Raw genomic sequence first — 20,828 nt, forward strand, 5'->3', positions numbered from 1 at the left:
ATGGTTTGTTTTTTTTTCTACAATTCAGCGTACAGAAGTTCACATCTGAAGCCTCCGCCATAACTTAAGGAAAAAAGACTAACCTCCATGTGAACTTTGACAAATAAACAAGTACAAGAGAGCACACCTGTCTTCCATTTTTTTTTTTTTTTTGAGGGGGGGGGGGGGAACTAATTACATTCCAAAGGGCCCAGCCTATTTATGTAACCACAGGGTTCTGCTATCTTTCTCTCTTTCACTCAATGCTACACTGTACAACAGAATTGTAGCACAGGCTGTCTACTGAAGATAATGAAGTCTTTGGAGCCCTGCAGTGTTGCACATGTTTGTATGCCACCTATAAATGTCTGGAATGTGTGGTATGCTGGAAATGAACCTGAAGTATTGATGGGTGTGTGTGTGTACCTGTCACCGGAGAACAGGTGCAATTTGTCAGGTGCCATGTAAAACACTCATGTTTTGCTCCTAGTCAATTGATATGCAAAATTCTCTAATCAAATCAAGCACAGGCAGAGTCTGCTGCTAATGTGCAAGATGATGAATATTTAAGTGCAGGGCTGCCAACACTAGAAACTAGTTGAGAGTGAGACTCCCATAGGCCAATGCTATAATTTAGGAGTCAAAATGAGTGAGATCAATAGAAATGCATGCAAATGAAATAAAGTTTTTGAGTGAGAAAGGACCAAAATGCGTGAGTCTCACACTCAATGCGTGCGAGTTGGCAGCCCTGTAAATGTGTGTGTGTAGTGTGGTGTGTGTATGTGTGTGTGTATACATGATCGAATGTAAGTGTGTTGCATCCATATTACCTCCTTCTATCATAGTAATAGTAGAATGATAGAAAACTACAAATTTCAAAAACTGTATTATGATAGATTATGATGCATAATTGCATCAGAGTACCAACACATACAAAGCATATTTTATCACTTAAGGGAAAAAAGTGCTAGATAATATTCAATACTTAGTAGCTGGTCTTCATGGTATCATTAGCTATCAATTCCCAACATGTAGCATGGCAATTGTATACACAACAAATGGATATGAATCTACTCCTGATGGTGGTTGTATGATGACACACAGTAACAAATCTTGATTGATTATACCTGTACAAATTGGCCTGATTTAAACAGATACCCTGTCTGTGTGAAATGTGGCCAGTAATCCACAGGAATTTGCATGAAGCTGATAAATTTACCAGACAGTGCTTTGCTGTCAAACGTATCAATGAAGTGAGTTCCAACCACCCGGTATGTATCATGCCTTGCCATCAGGCTGATATGTGTATATTGCAGAAATCATACTCAGGCCAACCAAATGAATGTAATCACACTGACAACTAAAGTGCCCGTGACTTTCTGTTTTGCTTGTGTTGCTTTGTCCATGCCATTTTGTTTTGCTTTACTTTATCATTGATCAATCACAAGACATAGTTGGGTGGTTAGAATTCTTTCAGTTATTATTTTGCTTTTTGTCATTTCTGTTGTTATGTGGACTCCGATGTGTTTAGCATCGCTAGGACATGTTCTTTGTAGCTTTATGATTTATGTCTTTTTACCCTCAGTTTGATGTATATAATGGATGTATCCAACATTTTGTTTCAGTATATTTTCTTTTTCTGTTGTCATTCATGTAGGCTCTCTGGTACATTGACATTTTGTAGTTTGAATATGCTAAAAGCTAAATGAATTATGCTTAAAGTTGTCTCGGAGAAGGAAAGCAATACAAACATATTGGCTCAAAAACATGAAACCCCAGTTTCCACAACTTGGACTCAATTTAACTTATTATACTTTGAAAGTCTAGTGGAGATTGAAAGAAGGCAGAATGAAATGTTAACGCCTTCTTTAAAAAGTTTGATTGCACAAGATAGCATGATCGGATGACAGGGACTTCTTTTAACATCTAGTTGGAGCTAGCTATAGGGTGCATGATCATCATTCCATCCTTTGTAACAACATTTTTTTCGTGGTATTCAAGTCTGATGAACAGAGATTTCACATCATCTAAAAAAAAATACTCTAGATGTAGGCCTTAAGCACAAACAGATATCAATTATTCCATTTACTGAGATGCATCAAGTAAACAGATCGAACAAAAATCCTTTATGACCTTCGGCTGCATAGAAGACCTGTCATTACAAGACCTTTTAGTCCCATCGGAGCCAACATACAATTGAAAATGAGTTATAGGGGATACATCCAAGACATGTAATTACACCATTCACTTTCCGTTACCCTGTTTGAATCATCACATAAGGGGCAATATACTCCCTATAATATGCTTGGAATGATGACCTTTCATATTGATCAAAGTTGTTTTAATCTTAAAAGAAATCTACAATAAGGACAGAAGACAGGGGAGACAGACAGAGAGAGGGAGAGAGAGAACAGGTCAATCTGTCTTAAACATCTTCATACAGCATCTTTAAAAGACCTTAATTACAGCTGATCACAGAAAGACATTTGATTCCAGATGTCATAGTGAGGGTAATTTGCCGAAAATAATCAATACCAACCTCTCAGCAGCGGCTCTGTTTATTGATCTCCACCGCTTTGTGGTCAAGATGTAACGATCACGCATGCGGATAATAAAAGCAATTACGGGGAATTAGTGGGCAGCTTTTGCTGGGATAAGGAAGTGCACTGCACTATGTAGCTGGAGGAAGCAATTAGGAATACAGGTACATGTATTAGATCATAAATTCTGTAAAATATGTTCATTATTCCATGATTTTCAAATTGCTATGAAAAACACTAATCTGATTGATCTAATTCCTCCTTAAGACAGATAACATACTTTTCTTCTTTTTCTTTTTTTTTTTTTTTTTTGGAGGGGGGCTATCAAAATTTGACACATTCATGAGATACTACACAGTTCATGTATAAACTAATTTGCTCAATTCAATACGAGTTCCTCATTTTCCATACGTAAAGAATTCAAAGGATGATGGCTGAGGCACCATGTTTCATAATTACAGGCTGATCTGGTATAAAAGGTAGTGAAAACGACTGCATTTGCTGTGGCAATTATCTGTTCAGACTTTGACATATGCATTCAATATTATTTTCCAACATGCTACTCTCCATTGTACTACAGACTTTAAGGTATGAGCATTTTAACATAGTGGGCTAAAATGTCATGACGTCATTTCAAATCATGCCACACACATCATGCCATCTCTCTCCTGCCCAAATATAGAAAGCATCAACTTCAATTTGCTGTAATCTCAAATGTAGCATTCTATACTCTGCCCTTGTGATATTATATCAAGCTCTGACACAGTGTATACATTCGTTGCCTGTAGACCTATACTGTCCCCTGAAGTCTGCACAGTTTACATCTGTGGTCAGCTACTAGTATGTTGATGTGCCTGACCGCTTGACCACATATGACCATGTCCATGTCCAAACAATCTCAGCCATCATTATTCCATCTACCTGTCTAGATTCCTATCTTGGACATAAGAGGTAAATGGACATGTCCTTACATGTTCAGGCATGCTCATCTAAATCTTAGGATGACACCAGAGGTAAATCAACAGATAATTTCAAGGAAATACTTAGACTTTTGTCTATTTTGACAAAAGAATTCTTCTGGATTACCTAATTGGCACTTCTATCAACATTCCCCAAGTAAATTTTCAAGTGGGATATGCACATTTTACCAACTCATTTATTAATTTCACATGAAAATTTTATCAAATTAGTGAATATGATCACTCCTATTGGTAGAAAATTATTTACACTAGAATCATCCTTGATTTCCTATTTTGGGTCTCCTATCATCAATCTATCATCAATGATATAAATGTTCATGTGGGATATGCACATTTCACCTCTTCATTCATTGATTTCAAATGAAAATGTCAGTAAAACAATAAATCTAGCCACTCCTACCAATGCACAATCATTAAGACACCAATGTGTATAAACATGATATATAAATTTAGGGCCATGTTCACATGATGGTAAATTGTCTAATTAGCTCCCTGAACAACCAGCACATGTGACTCGCTACATGTTATGTGGATTGACAGCCAGCAATGGTGATTCATAAACACGTTCCATATGCCTTGCGATGCAAATTGGCTCATTAGTTTGACAGGTATCTGTCCCTAATGACCATGGAACTAATGACATATAGTGGTGTTCCCTAATCTTACTAATTACCATAAAGTAGAACACATGCACAGCATAGTGTGATGTCTACTGCACAATGTCAATCAACCTGAATACTTTACTTGTACATTACTGTATTCTTCTTTTTCGGTCTGTAATATATGATTGATCTTCTATCACTTTCAACATTCTAATTCTAATTTTTACAACTGTAATTGCAACAATAAATAATCATCATTTTATGAGAAGAAAATTGATTATAAATAAAGTACAGTGAACTCAAAAGGAATTGAAAAAATTAAGTTGTATTTTGACATTTGACTTATACGGGGTCCCTGCACTATGAAATGTCATTCAGAGTACTGTAATTTATCAACTGACGAGCATAAGCATATATACATTCATATATTTAATGTCCACCTCACCTCCACACTGTTTATACTTATTCACCCATCAACAACTCTCACAGCATTTCACCTCTGGGAGTCTGGTAGATCGAGACTAGCGGTGAGCTTCAATGAGGGTGTTTGGCGAGCAATCGTTAGAGCCCAGTGAAAAGGGAAACCCTGAATGGAACGGTAACTGTTCCCAGTTAGTCCTTTCTTACCAAAGGAACTCATTACCTGCCTTGGGTATTAGGCTTTAGCCCATCAGACAAGTGATATTGTAAACGTGTTTGTTCAGAGTCTACAGACACAATGCTAGACAAGGGGGCACGGAAAAGACTGGGATAAAAACAACTCTTCCTGGGAGCTAAAATTCCCACCTGTGAGAGGGTTCAAAACAAAGTTTTCTTCTTATTTTTTTCTGTTCAGGTATAGTGACTGTCATACACGAAATATCTACACATGTACACTTCAGACACTCTTGAGAATTAGGTAAAACTGATGCTGTTCATCAATACTATTACTCCGCTTGCCTGTAATACACTTTTCGAACAATGAAGCTATCCGTAGTTTAGCACATCCACTGTTATTAGTTGACCATTTGACCATTTGACAATATAATTCCAAGTCTATACATAGAATGTTATTCAACAGTTGAGGAACAACTCACAAATTCTGTGATCTTTAACTTACAGTGTTATTTAACAGGCTAGCTTCTGTCCACTTAAATCAATTTTCTGTTGAAGCTATTTAGTATTAGAGAATCATTCAACTTCAGAAAGTCCACAGGAGTAGACATAAACTAGCACATCAACTGATAAAGTTGGGTAAAGAGCAAAGAGTTTGTGATATATCGATATGTTTCTCTCTACCAGCAAATAACATTTTCTGTATCACCTTGGAATTATACGGTTGCTAAAATGTTCAGAAATAAACAATGCAAATGGAGAGAAACTGACCAGGAATTAAAATAATTTATTAGTGGATAAATGAGCAAAGAAAATGGTATACATGACAGCAAGTCTAATAAGGTTGGTTGACTTTAAAACTGAATTTGAGTTGAATTGAAATTGAAACTTAATTGAAGTTTAAAAAAGGTGGAGCTGTAGATATCAATTCAGGCTGTATTTTCAGTAACCAGGTTGGTGGGTTTCTCAAAGAGACTGGTGCATGTTTACAACCAAATTGACAGACAAGCTGAACTAAATCAGATGAGACAGCAGATGGATATACATGAGAGATCAGGATAAATAGCATGATACAATCATGGGGGCCAGACAGACATCCAGACAAAATATAAAATTGGGGAGGCAAGGAGAAATACCAATATGAGTCTTAAGATGTCATTGGAGTTTGATAACAATACACATCTCCAGCTGAGTTTTTGTTTGACTGGGGCTATCCGGTCTGGGATCTTTTGTCTCCCCTGGCTTGACCAGCGTCCACTCCCCCCTTGGAGATCATAAAAGAGAGAATGCAGTACATAGTTGAATGACCACTGCCTGTCTCACATGACCGGTCATGTGATGTGGTCTAATGAATTACAATTGGGCAAGCCTGAGTGGCCGAATTGTTCTTATCTTTTTTGTCAATGGACCGATGGACCGCTATGGAGGAATGGTCTTCCGGTAACAACAACTCTTGAGAGGCAATATCAGTCTGATCGGATGTGTTAATGAAAGGGTATTGAGTAATTTTTCCCTTTTACTGAAGGAAAATCAAACTGCATGTAATTACTCCTGTGAGATGTTAACTGGAAACCTCTATGTGGTTCATAACAAAGTGGTGCTTCAGAATTACAAGGTCAGGTCAATATATGCCATAAATGCAGTGTTTATACAGCATACACCTGAGCAAGGGGAAATGGCCACTATTAGAAGCTCATAAAATTCTAAAAATGATGTATGCGTTAATGATGCAGGCAGGGTTTGGCAGGCAAACAAACAATTGTAACTGTCATACTAAAGAGGGTAGATTCCTTTTGCACCCTCTGGCAGGAGAATTTGTATTGCTACACTTCGGTTATTTAGCCAACATCACATAATATGCCACTAGGCACCAATGAAAGGAAAGCGATCATTGCGCTACAATTGCTGCAATTGAAACATCAATGAAACATTTTGTTTGGTAAAGCTATCCCACGAAACCCTGCAGTCCTGAACGCTTAATCTAGGGAGCTCTTTAACCCTTTGGGTGCTTTGACCGCCAACTGACACAGAAAACCCCATCTTGTCCAATGTTCCTAGCACAGAAAGTGCTGTTAAGGATTGTGCAGGCTGCTTATTTACTTTGCACCCCTCCTCAGCCTGATGGTGTGTCAACATTGCAAGTAAGCTGATCAGGAAAAAGAGCTCAGAGGGAGAAAAAAACCAAAACTCATCTTTTCTTGCAGGGACTTTTCTCTGAACTATTTGGTCTATTTTGGTCCACCAGCGAGAACACAACTGAGTTTGTACATGTGCTTATAGAAATGAGAGGAAGATTATACGACTGTGTAAACTATTGTATTCTGCTCGTTTTATACAATTATGGTATGCCTGGCAGTAAAATGGCAATGGCAAATACAGAGCTATAAAGTGTTTCTGAAAGAATACTTTTGATAACAATTGCATGATCTCAAAACAATGCAAAGAAGGAAGTATGGAAGGATAAAACTATGAACTGAAAATCCTCATGGAACAGCTAGTACATTCAAATAGATTTAGAGACTATTTAGAACATATGTTTTTATGTCAAAGGTCTGCCCAAAAGATGGTACAAAACAGACATCACAGATTTCTGGTCCCACAGCTTGGACCAAACTGAAATGTGTCTCTTCTTGGACCCAATAAACATCACAGTGCTAAATCAGACATGTTATCTACACATCTCCAGGATTTTTCTACCAACAATAATGAGTACTCAGGTGACAGAAAGTTGTTTGCATATCTGAGCACCTATATACCTTTGTGTAACAGACACACAGAGATTTCAAGTACTATGCTCATTGCGTATTTATTTACCTAGGGCAAGAGAAAAAAAATCTTTGTCAGTACAAAGTGTACTAATCCTGGTCTTAGGAGCATGTTCAGTCAACTCTCTCATAAGGAATTTCAAAGTTGTTTTTCACTTCCTTGGAGAAAAATAAAAGTGGAAATGCTGCAGTAGAGGAATGTAGGATTTCCCAGGAATAAAAGACAATTTAGCAGTAAGTACTCATGAAATGAACTCTGGTTGACACTGGTGAGAACATCTGAAGAATGCCTGTTTAAATATTTGTTATCCCACATTGCAGAGAAGGGGTGTGTCTTGTGAAACAGGACCCAATAACTTGGGGAAAGTAAAAGATACATACCACCAACAAGTTTTGTCTCATACAAATGTAGCTGGTCTCTTTATTGCAAAAGGGGTAATGACAGATAATTTCTAGTTCATAGAATGCTGCATTACAACAACAACAAATACAGCTTATCTGTCTGAGTTTTTAAAGGATTTTTTTTTTTTTCTGCTCAGACTTACAGCAAGAAATTATAAGTGGCATTAGAGTTTTACTCTCCATCATTCTTACCAATGTCAGAGTGATTGTCTGTTGGGACATATTTATGAAAATGAATTATTTCATTACAATTTAGTGTGATAAAAATATTTTGAATTTCATCCAGAAAGAAAAAGAAATATATATATAAATATGTATATATATATATATACATATATATATATATATATATATATATATATATATATATATATATATATATATATATATATATATATATATATATATATATATATATATTTATATATGCTTGCTGATTTGAATACAGTAAATACAGAATTACCAAAGATACTACCAGTAGAAGCCATCCCTCACTGAATATGATGACTGTATTCAAATGTGTGCATTGCCCAGAATGCAGCATTTAATGCATGGTTACAAAGGGGGGGGGGGGAAACAAGTAGCTGGCAGTCATGCATTTCAAAATCCAATATTAGCACAGACAGACAGAGAAATTGCCACAGACATGTGCAGTGTCTTATTGCACAGAAAGAGGATTTCAATTCCTCATGCGTAAGCCCTCAGCCGTAATTAAGTGCTGCGGCAGTGCCACCAAGACGGGCAATAAAATGTGGACTGCATGGTTTGGTAGTTGCCTCTACACTATACCTGTGAAATATCTATGGTGTATAAGTCTGAATTCTACCAAGCATTATGTAAGCATCTTTTCCTGTGAAAAGCTGCAATTAAGCACTGCAGCAGTGCCAACAAGACGGGCAGCAGAATGTGGACTGTATGGTTTGGTAGCTTTGCCTCTACACTATACCTGTAAAATATCTATGGTGTATAAGTCTGAATTCTACCAAGCATTATGTAAGCATCTTTCCCTGTGAAAAGCTGCAATTAATCATTGCAGCAGTGCCACCAAGACGGGCAATAGAATATGTGGACTGCATGGTTTGGTAGTTGCCTCTACACTATACCTGTGAAATATCTATGGTGTATAAGTCTGAATTCTACCAAGCATTATGTAAGCATCTTTCCCTGTGAAAAGCTGCAATTAATCATTGCAGCAGTGCCACCAAGACGGGCAATAGAATATGTGGACTGCATGGTTTGGTAGTTGCCTCTACACTATACCTGTGAAATATCTATGGTGTATTAAAGTCTGAATTCTACCAAGCATTATGTAAGCATATTTCCCTGTGAAAAGCCACAATTAAGTGCTGCAGCAGTGCCACCAAGACGGGCAATAGAATATGTGGACTGCATGGTTTGGTAGTTGCCTCTACACTATACCTGTGAAATATCTATGGTGTATTAAAGTCTGAATTCTACCAAGCATTATGTAAGCATCTTTCCCTGTGAAAAACCTATGATACAGTACACAGTGCAGAGAGCACACACACAGTGATAATGAGCAGTGTGAACTGGGCATCATAGGCTTATCTACTGAAGATTGCAAAATTGATGCCTATACTGATGACTGAGAATTGATGGCTACATGATAACAATGGAGACTATCTGCACAACAATGGGACCAGGGAATAGAACCTGTGAGTCGTTTGATGAATTTGACACATATCACCTGGGAAAATGAGTGATGAGTAGGTGACTGTGTGTTTGCAAAACAGCCAACCTTGGTGCTAATTAAAATGCTCTATAGAAATACAAAATGCAATGCAATTTCCAGGTAGTATCCTAATGAACACATCTGACTTGACACTCAAATTTTCATAAATCTATAAAGCCATAGCAATGGACTTCATGCAGTATACATAGCATGTACAGTGGCAGAGTTTAGATATTATATCATCATATTCATTTATACAAAGAATATCCTATATTCTTTACCTGGTCAAACAAATAATAATAATAATAATAATAATAATAATACATTTGTGACCCCCTACAACAAAAGGATCCTAAAGTCGCTGACGTGCAAGCCAAGCATGGCCCAGAAAAATGCTATTTTCAGGCCTTTCCTTTGATCATTTAGCTTCGAAATTTCGGCAGATGATAGAAGATATATTAGACTACAAAATTATGTTAAAAACAGAAATCTGAATATTTTGACAGATTTTGGTGATCTGACTTCAAACTCGATTTTCTCGGCTCACCCGTCAGTGACTTTAGGATCCTTTTGTTGTAGCGGGTCACATTTATTTTGTATACAACCAGAACTTGTATTTCTTATATATTTACACACGATATAATTTGTCAAATGTATATTTTGTACTATGCATTACCTTTTGTTAAATGGAAATCAGTCACATAAAACAAATGAATCCAATTCAAATCTTACTGACCGATGTGGTCAGTGAATGCCAAATTCCTACACAGAGAGGCCTCAATCGATTGTGATTACATTGTTAGGCTATGCACACAATCCTTTCCATGTGATTTCTTATTCCTATTTGGCACATACACTTCAAACATTGAACACAAAGACCAATTGTTCATGGAAACAGACAGACATCCACTACTTCCCTCTATGAGCTGAGTGACATTAATTGAATAAAAACTATGCTGGCTTGCTTCAACTCAATTTACTGCCAGCAGCAGCTGGGCGTTGAACCCACGCAACATGGTTTCATGGCTATTAGTCTAAGTACACAACACCCCAATATTACATTGCTTTTGTGATGCATGGCAATGTGGATGTTGTAGAAGGAGATATTTCAGGGAATTATGACAATATAAGCAATTTGTATGCTTGTCCTTATGTTTCTCACATTTTCATCATTCTAAGGAGCTCTGGTTAAACAAAATGAAATTCAGCTCTGAGAGCATTAAAATGGAGTCTGAATGTACAGACTAAATAAATCCATAACTAATCAATGCTTCTGAATGTGCCTAAACCAATGTCCCTGAGAAATGCCCTTTATTGTGCTTTACTCACCATAGTTGGAGTAAACTGATGTGGCACAGAAACACTGGAGTGTTTCTGTGCCACATCAAACAAAACCTGGACACCGTGCACAGATGCTTATCAGTTACACTATGATGGTCTAATAATCATATTCAATTTATTTTCTCAAATACATGTGATGTTTCACTGTAATATCAATAATACATTAAACCATTAAAAAAAAAAAATTCATAACATTTCCTTTGAGGTCATTAGACACTGGTTGGCAGTTTTTTGTTTGTTTTTGTTTTTTGTTTTTGTTTGAATTAGAACAAGGAAGTATAATATGGCCTTTTAGTAAAAACAAAATAATCTTTCAAAGTCTACACAAAAAGATGAAGTATTTATAGCTGAAAAATATTAAAGGTGGGGTGTGCATGGTAGGTTTTAATTTAGGCGCCGGACTCCTCTCATTTTCACACTTGAAGGCATCACTGAGGCCACTGTACGTCAGCTTGTTTGCAATGTAAATAAAGAGATGCATGCAGGTCTCTAATACAGTGGGCAGACACAATATATTTCACATGGTGACACATATTGCATAGAACATGGGATGATGAATAGCCTACTCTGTACGATCTGGGCTGCAGTATATCACACGAGTTTTAATAGTTTTCGTATCCGCCATACTGAAATGAACTGCTATATTTTCAAACTTGATAGTGGAAGCAAAAAGGAAATTCTATCTTCCAATCAATATTTATCTTACAGTTGATTGATCAGTTATTTACAATATCATGTTATCCATACTAGCACCTCCTATTTCTATAATAGACTATTCTTGTTGAAATATGTGCTCAATTTCACTTTTATCAGCTGCCTCGCAATTTGATGTCTCATTATGTAGATGAATGCATTTATTTCTTCTTTGTAGAGAGTTAACATTGAAATATTGAAGGAAATTTCAACCAATCGGCTTTACTTTTTCTGATCAAACATATCTCATTTTACTGGGGGGGGGGGGGGGGGGGACCTGAGCAAGAGACTATATTAAAAAAAAAAAAAAGTATATATCTGCTGGAAGCAAATGTCCTCAAAGAACTTCTCACTTCTCGACAAGAAGAGAATGGAAGAACTGGTCTAAAAAAAAATAAAAAGTTGTTTGACATTCGATTCTGCGCCACTAGAATCACGACTTTCAAAATCGCAAGAGTTAACTATTTCCTGTATCAGCTTACAAATCCCACGCCAAGCCATTGTCCAGATCATCGGCAGCATAATTGAAGTCAAATCTATCCCCAGCACTCACTTTCCCTTCCCAAAGACCATTTTGCCACTGCACCTGTTAACCCTCCCTATGCCAGGGACTTGAGACAGTGTGTACAGAGCTATGGGGTTTCCTGTGCCATCTGGCGCTCAAAGTACACAAGGGGTTAATTGTCTAGATAAAGCAGGACATTGCAGAGAATATCCAACATTGTACTTGCCCTAACAGGGAGTCAGGCAAGAACCGTACAATTTCAACTTTAAGTGCCCATTTATTTCACTTGTTTGACAATGATTTCTAGCTGCACTTGACAAGCGGGCAAGTAGGTTTAGAGGCATCCTACCACATGATAATATTCTTCAAGCTAGACATTCTTACAGCACAACAATAAATGTTCAAGTATTCAGTTGTTAACAGGAAACTTATCAATGCTGTATGGACAGACATGGGAAGAAACTCTAATTCTCTCTGAAAACTGACATTTTTTTTTTTCTTGTCTTGTCAACATGAAGGAATGCCAAAAACATCGAGTTCAAAATACTCTTTAATCTATTTGGGCAATTTAAGGGAACCGTGAATTTCATTTGTAGAATTGTCGCACTGGTCTATATTCAACAAAGGACAATGAGATGTACATGTATTTTTAGACATGTATGCATGGCATTAAGCACTGGCCAAATGGGACCCCACTCCAATTGCAATTACTTCAAAAATAGTGCTCAGCTAAGAAAATTGTTTTCCCATCTTCAATTGGCTTTATTGAGTTGCAGTCTTCTTTATTTTTTCCCCCAAAATGTGGCGACAAGACAGATTGATTTCCATCGAGGAAATACTACCACCAAGAGGAATCTAGGAGTGTTTGCATGCAGGAGATAAAAGATAGAGTGACAGTTATACCAGTTAATGATCTCCCAAGCCTCATTCCATCGCTTCACCCACGCATCATTGATGTGCTGATCAATAGTGATCAATAGGCGTCCAGCCTGAATGTGGATGTCCACTGTGAATACAATGTGATCGGTCCCATTTAAAGCATGAAGCTGTGGCCTGAATACATTGAGGAGTTGAAAGCCTGGTGTTTGGTGGTATGTACAGTGTATACACCTGAGGTAGCCCAATCTTTTAGCAAGATCTGTACACATTGTGAACCCCCACTTTGTTTTTCCTCATAAGCTGGCAATTTCATTGGAGCAGAAACAGGCTCGATCTTGTTACCAAAATTATTATTTACTCTTTTTTTTTTTTTACAGACCTATGAATTCACTTTCTGCCACTTGCGGCTAATGGACCCACAATGCCCTACTAATGCTATATTCCAACAGCAATGCTTCAACAGAAAATTCATTCCTTGTTTGTTTGATGTATTACCCTCCTCCAAATAAATGATGCTATTGCTGATAAACGCAATTAAGAAGAAACCCATTCATATTTTTCCCCATAAAACATAACAGTTTATTCCACTGCTGCATGGTAATCTAACCTGCTACCTTACCCAGTTTTGAGTGGGGCACACATATATCTCTGTAAACAACTCTGATCCGGAATCCATTCATCACTGACAAATATTTGCAGTGTCAAAAGACAAATGTCATGCAAACTTTAGGGTCATAAAAAAAATCATCCCCCATGAGCATTGAAGTCAATAAAGGATTTTGATGTCAGACTGAAATTCCATAGGTTAATTGCCTATCATGCTGTGCTGAATTGCTTGTTGTGAAGGCATGCCATGTCAGTAACATTAATCTTGTGAGCTTGAAAGCAAACATATAAACATACATGATAGCTATATCGATATACCGGTAGTACATGTCTGTTGCAGAACATGAAGACGAATTATGTACGTTTTTTTCATGGTATAATACAACTGGTAATCATATTTACTGATGAGTATGTGTCATATTATTTTTGAAGGTTCTTAGGGAAAAGAGCTTTGAAAAAAAAAAATCATTGAAAAACATTCACATAAAATGTTCAATCATCTTCAAACTTCGAACTCAAAATGCAGATTCTTGATGATGCTTGCTTAGAGAAAAAGATACAGAAAAAGCAAAATCCTGTACTTGTAATGTAAACAAATATCAGTGATTTAAAATTCACTAGGTTTTTCAACTTGTTCAATACAAAGATTACGTTCCCAGGACTGACAATGTCAACAAGTCCATTCTCATCACAGATGGCATATCTGCTGATTATGACAGAAGTCTATACATATAAATACTCTCCCCTAGAGCTAATCAACCCAGCTGGGTATGACCCTTGGGTCAGTCTGCTCAGCTAGAGATACTAGGCCCCTGGACATCACGACCTACAGTAGGTCCTGTAATTGCTCTAGATATGTGCCGCCAGTAGTGTATGTCTTTAACTTCTTGATGGAATATACAATGTAATTGTCTAAGCATTAAAATGTAACCTCTAATTTTCTCAGTACTATGCAATATTTAATATAATAATAGACAAAAGCATTAGAACGGTCTTTATTTTCAGCACAGAAGTATCTAGAAACAACATTGGATAACTGTTCGCAGTGTAATTCATCCACAAACATTTACTTGAAAATTTGAAGATCCTGTTTAGAGGAACCTGAGAGACAAAACAAAGAATTGCCATGGAAATGGAAGATCAATGACTTTACATTACCAACTGGGAGGTTTAGTCACATCTTTCTTTCTTTTTTTCGCACAGCTGTAGGATTAAAAAATACCATTCTATAGAGTATATAAAATACCACTATTACTCAAATCTGTAGAAATCGGGGACCCCGAAATTGAGAACTGCTCATCCCTTTGACACTTTTTCAATAATATGACTCTTTGATAGACCTACAATGTACGATCATGCTCTACAGGATATTGTGGTTACTTAAATCCTAATAACAGGTTTACAGTTTAGAATTACATTTTACCAAGCTTGCACCATTGAACAGTGTATTATGAGGGTTTTTTTTTTTTCACTGTAGTCTCTTTTAACTCCTAAATACAAGAAATTTTTTGTCGTTAAAACTCTTGCATCCTGCCATTTCATACAATAGGCAAAATTCATCACAAAATACAGCCAGACTTAAAATGCATCTATGTAGTCTCCTCTAATCTAGGTGACTTAATGTTAATACAAGGTCTCTGATAAGAAGTGAAAAGGTGGAATAGAGATTGCACAGCAAGAGATACATGAATGTCCCTGCAATGACAGTTTATCCAGCACTCAAAGCACATTTCCAGCATCAGGCAGCTGGTATAAGGTAGAATGCTGCGAGCATTCATTTTCCGCCAAATTGAAATCTGCTTTGTGGTGTACCCATTCCTTTACATGCTTTGTCCAAGTATGTCCTGTCAATTAAAGTTGTGTCTTAACCAGACTCTGTGCAAATCTAACTCTTTTGTCCAGTGCAAAAGACAGATGTTTTCAGTATCTTCATTTTCTGATTTGTATAACCCACAAGGGAAACTGGAGAAAAAAAATGTGGGGACATTAGCATAGAAACTAATTGAAAAGAGCTTATCACTCAGCATGCATTGAAACCGACTTGGCAGTAAGCAAAGGATGCTATTACCTGGAGCATTTCATAGAGCTATTCTTCATACCTGGAATCTTTTTTCAGCTTTTGCCAAAGTGATCGATGATTCTGGCCGACTTGCAGTTCTATGATGTGTTCAATGTATAATCTCATGTATTCTAAATACAGGAAAGGCATGGCAAGTGCTAGATAAACCAGACTTAGCAGCCACCAATTTGCAAAGCAAAAAGACAGGTCTGAGCAATTAGACTAGTCACATCAAATTGAACAAGAGATTAGAAGTAACTTTGTCTTCTTCTTTCTCAGAGAGACTGAGGTATCTCCATGAAATCCTCCTATCATAATTGATGATTAACCAGATCTACTTTAAAGGGGTCATCCTCACTTTGTTCAATCCATCCTTTAGTAGAACCATTGTTGAAAAAGATGTAATTCCTGCACAGAAGTCGTATTTACAACCTTAATCACCGCCATGGCTTCCTACAGAGCTTAGGGCTGTTTTGCAGCTGTAGGTTTCATTTAGGGAGTCTCTCAGCATGGATTGAATATTGCTCCCTCCTGTGCTAATGGAGCAGTGGAGGTATCACTGGGCATTGTCCATTGAGCAATGCATTCAAGTATCAAAGGACCTGAATTCCAGGTGATGGAAAACACACTACTTACTACAATGACATCATTGATGGTGCATGCAGTGCACTGAAATTTTGTGCAAGATCAACATGCTCGTCAGTAGATAAAATTGACAAAGCACAATTAAGAAAAAAAGGCTCATTTCACTTTACTGTGTATAATACAGAAAACTTTCAACAAAAGCAATGACGCAATAATTCCTGATAGACTGAACTATGGTTATGACAATAAGACAGCTGACATGGTTTAACTTTATAAAAGGTTAAAAGTTCTAAAAGGAAATATTGTTTATAAATGTAAAACTTCAACATGCCTTACTCAGAGGTTGCATTCCCATGAACAACTTTGAATGAATTTGAAAATAATGATGCAAACATGACTGTACTGGGAAAAAAAAAATCCATCTTAAGAAATGCAATGGGATAAATGTCAAATTATGACATTTTAAAATATGACAGTCTCAGTCACTGTAGATAACACAGTATGACATTTTTGGGGTAATCTTGCTTGAACAGATAAGGGCTTTTTACACTTGTAAATTTTTGCTTAGCCCCGGACTATCGGTGGGGCTAAGGGGGGCCTTAGCCCCACCGATAGTACGGGACTATCCTTAGCCCACTTTCTGTTTACACTCGTTTTTGCCAAAGTGGGCTAGCCCCACCGATAGTACGGTACTATCTGGCCCTGCAAAATAGCAGGGGTTAGCACCGCAATTGCGGTGCTAGCACCGCAATTGCGGTGCCAAGCAAGTGAGTGTAAACAGAACGAAAAAATAATCCTGGGCTAAGCGACGGAGACGAAGTGCGACCCTCACTGACCAATCAGAAACGAGGTAATCAAGTGCTGCCGGTGCGTGCGTGTACGTGTACAGTACACAGCGTAATTATGAATATTCATGTGGTTTGGAAAGTCCGGGGCTAAGAAAGACGAGTGTAAAAAGGTCAGTTTTCTCCTTAGCCCCGGACAAGAGATAGTACGGGACTAATTGGCGAGTGTAAAAAGCTGAAAAAATTGGTACGGGACTAACGATAGTCCTGGGTCAGAGAAAGTCCGGGGTTAAGAAACACAAGTGTAAAAAGCCCTATAGACACTATGGTTACAATAGCTCTTAATATGACATCTGACAGGAAGGAAATCATCGCCCACATGACTCTTATGTCCACACCAAAATAAATATATCCAGTGAAGATTCAAGGAATCATTCTATGACATACTAAGAAATTTGAAGAGGGGTTGAATAAACAACAAGACAACAAGACAAAGAGCTTTGTTTGCAATACATGCTGATATTGCCGCGTGTTATACAATATACTTTGGATCCTGTTGATTTTACCTATTCATGATTTCTTCCTGAAGTAAACAATGCAAGGGCAAATTGACTTTCTTTTTTCATTGACTGCAGCGTGATAAATGCTGACAGTATGTATGAACAGTTTTAAGAAACATTCCCATCGCCCCGTCCACATTCTTCGGCTCTGAGCAAACACTAAACTCGGCACTTCAGGCGTACTCATGCGTCACACTTTTGTGTGTGCCGAGAGGAAGGTGGATTGCTATCAGTGTAAACACAGGGCTGTGAACAACCTCACGCAGCAGTGACACAACAGAATGAAGACGTGGAAATTGCTTTTGATTATGTCCGAGTGAGATAACAGTCAGCACACGATATTCTTCTCTCTCTTTCTACCAGTTTTTTTTTTTTTTTCTTTCTTTCTTTTTGGTTGTTGTTGGTTTTGGGTTGTTTTTGTTTTTTTGATAGAGCAGAGGCTAGTTACCTACAGGAAGCTGTTTCTGTGGCTTCCAGTCCCAATGTGATGTTATTTCATGAATAAAAACTGGCCAGATTACCCAATTTCTATAACTGCTGATAAGTTCCCAGAGTTGGCTCGAGAAGCTCTGAAGCTCATCACATTGAGAATGCATTGATGTCTGCAAATTTTGATGCTTCCTTGAGACTGTTTCTGTTTCTGTTTTTGCTGCTCAGATTCCGAAACAGTGTTTCTCAGAAATATTTCTCCAAGCGGAAGAGAAAATTCCACAGTTATTTGGCACCATCCATATAAGACTCTTTCACATAATAACACAAGGGTGTCAGCTAGCTCTTTATATCTGTGACAAGATGCTGTATGCATCTCAACTTTGTAAACTTTGGCATTTGTGGCCCTTTTCTACTGTTTGTCATTATGTGCTTTCACTATTCCTTCTGGAAATCCAGAAATAATATCATCGTACATATAAGGTAAACACTGTTGCTTTTTTCTTTCTTTCTTTCTGTTTTTTTTTTTTTGGGGGGGGGGGCATGCACATTTCAAACACAAGTGACAAGCTCCACACAAGTATAGCTTTCTTAAAAAGATCAACAAGACTATATCAAATGATGTCAGGATATAATATTGATCAGGATGGCATCCTAAAGTGTAGCGATAATCAAATCAGCATGCAATTTTACTAGGAAATTCGCTGGATAGTTTCTCTCAGAACAACTTTTTCTTTGCTTAGTTGTAAAGTGCAAAGTTTCATACACAGAGAGCAGTCACGTACAGACATTAAGTGCTAGACACAAGGAAATAAAAAAAAAATGACAACCCACAGAAGTGAAAATCTGTAAACTCATTCTTCTCATATATGCAACAATCCAAAGCGTAACATGCAAGTCAGAACCCATGCAATGACAAATGTTTTAGACCTACAAGATACTACATCATAGTAAATGAATGAAATCACTTTTAAAGGGAGCTATAAAAACATCATTTTTTAAGAACTCAGAAAATACACAGACTAAAGAAAATTCATGATTTCCCAAATGTCTCTTCCCAAATCCTTAATAAGTGAAGGGAAAGGGGGTGGGAACCCATAAACAGCACTAGCCCAAATGCATTGGTTTATATTGGCAGTGGCAGAGCCCGGCCCTGATGGGCGTGTGCCTGGACCTGGGCCTGTATGTCATGCTCCCTTCCCTTGTTTAAAAATGTTCCACAGCCATTGCAGTGTATTGACAATTACAGACACTGTGATTCTCGCCTACTTGTCTACAGGCAGGCTCTAGCTTCAAAATTATAAATAATACACATATTATGGCATTTATTTACAAATAATGTCATATGATATGTTTGACTGGCTTTCTACATGGTATTGTATCGGTAATAAAAGTTCGAGATTAATATAGATAGGCCTAGTGTGCATTGATGTCAAAGTCTGTTTCATGAGGGGAAAAAAAATGATAATTGCCATACTATAAACTACTACTAACGGTTAGTGATTATGACTACCATCATACACTTCCCAACTCGGAGAGCCTAGCGTGCATCTTTTGACTTTAGTTCTGATATGTTTGACTGGCTTTCTACATGGTATTGTATCGGTAATAAAAGTTCGAGATTATAGTGTGTGTGCATAGATCATAGATGTCAAAGTCTGTTTCATGAGGGGAAAAAAATGATAATTGCCATACTATAGAACTACTACTAGTAATTATGACTACCATCATACACTTCCCAACTCGGAGAGCCTAGCGTGAAGTCTAATCTTTTGACTTTAGTTCTGCTGCCTAACGTAACGGTCTGTTCGTTACGTAATCTATTGGGTCATGTGCAGGGTTCATTTCAAATTCAAGGCCACCTGTGCTGTGTCTTGGAAGTAACGATCGAATTCATCGTAACCCCTTGTCTCGCAGACTCGGGGACAGCTAGCCTCTACTGTATTTGCTGAAAGAAGGTGTAAAAAAAAAAACACAAAAAAAAAAACATGAAACACTCACCTAAGGTATTCCTGTAAACATGTATCGCAATAATGGTGGCCGCAGTTGGTGATTTGGACCGGGTCCCGCATGGGATAGCGACAAATGGGGCAGACAAACTGTCGCAAAACCTTGTCACGGAACTTGCACTTGTATCCAGGCATGGCGAAAAAGAGTCGTCTGCTACAGTTCGACTACTGCGTGTAAACAAGAACGGGCGAGAGCAAGTCGCCGGCAGCTCGAACAACCCTGTTCAAAAGTGGAGACAAACCCGACAAAACGTGTGGAGACTTCTCGTTTCGCCACTTCTTGCTAATCAAGTGATATGATGAATGCTGTGACAACAAACTGTGAAAATTGTGTGATCCAAAATATTACAAGTCATCTGCTTGCCAGCAATCTTGGAACCACATGTCACTGGACGACAAACGTACAGCTGCAGCCGCGTACATGCGTGTGTATCTTCTCTCCTCGTGTACGAAGGAGTGCGAGTTCGTCCGTGGGCACTCCTCGGATCCGATCAAGCTGAAAGTGTGTCTACATGTGCTACTGGCAATTCAGCTTTTGATGTTGTTGTTTTATTCTTTTCGACGGTATTAGGTGATCGATATTGATATTGTGGTTAGCGTGGATTCGTCCAATCTGAAATAGGGGAGTATGGAGGGATAGGTTGATTGGAAGTAAATAGTGCATGCGTTGAATCACGTGGATCATTCACGGTTGAATGCCTTCTGTTTACTTTATTCAGTGAAGGAAAAATCAGTGGGAGACATAGGAATTATTATCACGCCACATAGATAAACGTCTTTTTTTCAGTCGTCTTTTAAATAGCTCTAGCCTTCGGGCATTTC

General features: G+C 37.7%; 1 protein-coding gene across 1 annotated transcript in view; it reads right to left on the bottom strand.

Moving 5' to 3' along the window:
• LOC140227656 (TNF receptor-associated factor 4-like) overlaps positions 1–20,337 on the bottom strand; it is a 107,744-nt gene extending 87,407 nt beyond the window's left edge. The window contains exon 1 of the mRNA XM_072308072.1: positions 19,999–20,337. Coding sequence (XP_072164173.1) covers positions 19,999–20,141 — 143 coding nt within the window. The 5' untranslated portion in view covers positions 20,142–20,337. The remainder of the gene's footprint in view (positions 1–19,998) is intronic.
• Positions 20,338–20,828: the final 491 nt, after the last annotated feature.

This window comes from Diadema setosum, chromosome 4 (genome assembly GCF_964275005.1).
Source record: "Diadema setosum chromosome 4, eeDiaSeto1, whole genome shotgun sequence".
Lineage (NCBI taxonomy): Eukaryota > Metazoa > Echinodermata > Echinoidea > Diadematoida > Diadematidae > Diadema > Diadema setosum.